General features: G+C 36.3%; 1 protein-coding gene across 1 annotated transcript; it reads left to right on the top strand.

The window, feature by feature from the left end:
* Positions 1-2,966: 2,966 nt before the first annotated feature.
* LOC147430322 (uncharacterized) lies at positions 2,967-3,548 on the top strand. The gene has a single exon (XM_086495761.1). The coding sequence runs from the start codon at positions 2,967-2,969 to the stop codon at positions 3,546-3,548; it is 582 nt and encodes a 193-aa protein (XP_086351887.1).
* Positions 3,549-3,764: the final 216 nt, after the last annotated feature.

Raw genomic sequence — 3,764 nt, 5'->3', positions numbered from 1 at the left:
TGTATTGGTATTTGAGCCATGTTTCATTGTTTTTTCTTTGCACTAATGCAACGTGGGGCAATAATTTTGCGGTTCCAAAACTAATTTGTGATGGGAGCCACAATTTTTATTCCAACCATTTTGGTCCCTTAGATGGATGGTGATAAGTTAAGTTATTAAATTACTCTTGATTGGATGATCCTCTTCGATTATACAACTTACATGTACACATGTATAAGTAATCACTCAAGTTTTGTTTGTTTAAGTTCTCGACCAATATGAGTTCTTTACTTTTGCTCTTTATGGATTTTATGAGGCCATAGGGGTGTGGTGGAGCAAATGGTGCAATTTTTCAATCGTCGATGCAGACGTTGTTGATGGTGGACATGTGTCCTCTTTGGTTGAAAAGAAAGGTTTTATAAAGATCCTATCTTTCTTTAATAATGTAAATGGGTCTTTACATCGTTATAACTTGGTTCCTTCCTTTAATGCTCACTTGACTTCCTTGTTTTCTTCTCTAATGAAGGTTTTATAATACCTTCATTTTATAATTAAAATGGGTCTTTCCATCTTTGTAACTTGGTCCCTTTATTTAATGTTCACTTAACTTCCTTTCTTTTGTCTTTGTTTATTTTGTAAATGGGTCCCTTCATTTAAGAATCTAATGACTTTATTTTCAAATTTTTGAATTAAATTATATTTTTTACTTGTAAATTTTCTTTTTATTTACAGATAATTTATAACTAAAGATTTCAAAAATCTCCTTAAAGAAAGAATTAAGGGTTTTTTTTCAACTTTTGGTTTTAATATGCAAATGTCACCATGTTACTTTAGTACAACATGTATTATTATTAGGGATTAGGTTTAGACATTCCCAATATTGATAAAATATTTCAAAGGAAAAATTTATTTATACATGTCACAGGTAACACTTGATCAAGAGAATGTTGCAAGAAGCAAAATGTCATTAATTAGTGTCATCCTCATAAAATATTATTAATAATTTGAATTTTCACACAAAGTTACTTAGGCTCAGCATTCCTTATAAACGTTTCTTAATCCAATGATCTATGTTATTTGATCATATTTTGACGTAAATGTTGATATTAACTCTAAAAGCCAAGGCTATATTGAAATAATCTCATTGGTTTCTTTACATAGTTCACTACAGCATTTATCTCAAAAAATAAACAAACTAAACTTCCAAGTTTGGCCAAATTTGGTCCACATGTACCTTCTCCATGTTAACCACATTGAAATAAATTGACTTGTTGGTCAGCTTTTGCCATATATCTATTATTGTCTTTATAATATACCCTCTCTACAACCTTTCAAAATATTTGTTGTGAAAACTTAAACTCTACAAACACAATCCTCATCTACTTTTGCATTACATTTCCGTAGTAGGCCACCGTGATTCTTCACCTTTTTTTGGGGGAAAAACTCACAGTTTCTGAGTGGGATGTATTAAAAATAGAAAAAACATATCTAGCCATGCTCAAACCAAGCCTTCATTGTTGTGGCTAGTGTTATACTTCTCTTTCTTATGCATGTGCAAAATAACAAAGTAAGAATCATCTAAATACTCTTGTTTGTGTAAATTGAAAAAATCATGTGAATTCTATGTGAAGTAGGTACAAAGCCTTCAACAAAATCTAAAGTGTATTTGATTCCATAAGTTTCTTTGAAACACTAAAGAGCACAGATCCTTGGAAAGTTACTCTCAAGGTTAGGAGGATCAATTTTGCCTCGGACTCTTGCTCTAGAGATTGATGAACTCGACTAACAAAATAGAGTTGATATTATTTATCTCATTTGTCTCTATAACAAGTGAATCCCTTTTATCCATCTTGGGATATAAATTTTACGTATATAAGTCTCCATGTATTAACATCACTTATGAATTGTGTTCTTCTTTCTCTATCCCCTCTATTTCACCTTGCTTGGCCCATGCTGTGACAAGATATGAAGGCAAATTTGGTTGTTTGTCAATCAAAAGAAGATTTAACACTTTGCCTTCAACATAGAAGCTTCATTTTGTAGTAAGATTTTCTCATGTCGTACTCATTTTCAATGCTATACAAAATCAAACACCCAAATCACATGATCACAACCATTTTTGGAAATTTAACCAATTGCATCACATATTTCTTGAGATGTACCACATATCATATCGCGGTAGTGGGTCTTGTGGAGGACTACCACATCCGCTCAACTGGCCTACTATTTACTTGGTCAGCCTAATGTCTTTTTTTGTTTTTTGGAGCCTAGAAGCTGCCAGTTGGCATGATCTGGGTCATTACCCTCAATCAATATCACACAGCCAGCAACCCCGCATGCATCATGAATGCTTTTAATTTGTCATGCAATGTAATAGCGATAATAATAAAGCAGTAAGTGGATAATGATAACGGTACACAAAGCTATATTAAGCTAGTATCGGTTGTTATGAAAGCATTAACAGACGATAAATTGGGAGAAATCCACTCACTGCCTATGCTACTTGTTGAATAATTTCAAGGGGAGGGGGAGGGGGAGGGGGAGGGGCAGGGAGAGAGAGAGAGAGAGAGAGAGAGAGAGAGAGAGAGAGAGAGAGAGAGAGAGAGAAAGACAGAGAGAGAGAGAGAGAGAGCTCAAGACTTTGAAACAAAAAGTGAGAGGCTAACAAGAATGTGCGGAGCTTGAAACATAGAAAAAGATGAATAGATTCAGCACAAGTGATGGGATGGTGATGGGATTTCCTCTCTGCACTCTGTTGTACGACTCCTAGATTCTCACACCCCACTCTTCCTCATTTGTACACCCTCTTCACTACCAGCTACCCTTACCTGACAACCCCTTTTCCGGGGAAGGGCAATGTCACTACAAGATGCTCTCCTCAATTGAGTGGTCCCTATGCACAGCATGGCAATTGTTGTCCCTGTGCAAGCCCCTTGTTACTATTACTCACCCTAGACTTACCCTAACCCATATTCAATCACAACCGGATGCTAATCCCAAATGAAGCCCTAACGCTACATTCCCCTCTCAGCCTCAGGCGCGACTTGGAACTCCCGGTAAAGAAATACTTCAAGATTCAACCATGGACTCTTCGTCAAAATCTCCTTCTTATGCAGATATTACAAGACCTAGGTATGGCCTTTCCATTTTCTGCTTCAGACAGTTTTTTTTGGAAGAATAATGCCCAACAACATGGAGAACATATTTATGTTGGAAATCCTTACATCGCTTCTCCCATTGAGCAGATTCCGTCTAATGGTGCCCATTTTTTCCATAGTCCTCCAAGAGATCCTTCCCCAGAAGGAAAAACCATCTCTGATCCTAATGTGGAAAAGACACAATCCTCTGAAGCTGATAAAGTTGATGATGCTTTGGTGATTGACAAGAAGGATCTTGAAATCTGCTTTGAGAAATTAAATGATAAAGTTCTTATTGCTCTCTGTCATAGACCCAGGCCCCCCCTTCATGCACTCAAGAACTGGATTTCTACTCACTCGGTCAGCAAAAATGTAAGTCCTTACCATGTTAAATACCTTCGGGCAATGCTTGTTACTTCTTCTTTTTTATAGGATTCTAACAGTGCTCTGCAAGTGCTGTATGAGGGACATTGGCTTATTAAAGGCACACCTCTAACCGTCTTTAAATGACATAAAGTCTTCAACCCTAAGGGATATAAACCCACTTGTGTCCCCATGTGGGTAGATTTTTTGTGACTTGGCCAATTATTTATATCCTTGGTTGAGGAACATTGGAAGTATAGTAGGCAAAGTTTTGGGACAAAAATC

This window comes from Adiantum capillus-veneris, chromosome 22, assembly GCF_014529385.1.
Source record: "Adiantum capillus-veneris isolate H3 chromosome 22, ASM1452938v2, whole genome shotgun sequence".
In the NCBI taxonomy this organism is placed as follows: domain Eukaryota; kingdom Viridiplantae; phylum Streptophyta; class Polypodiopsida; order Polypodiales; family Pteridaceae; genus Adiantum; species Adiantum capillus-veneris.
The sequence above is the reverse complement of the archived record's forward strand: the minus strand, read 5'-3'. Positions and strand labels throughout refer to the sequence as shown.

What these genes read in the sequence shown, in the direction of transcription:
- LOC147430322 (XM_086495761.1), top strand. Translation starts at nt 2,967, where the DNA reads ATGCTAATCCCAAATGAAGCCCTAACGCTACATTCCCCTCTCAGCCTC.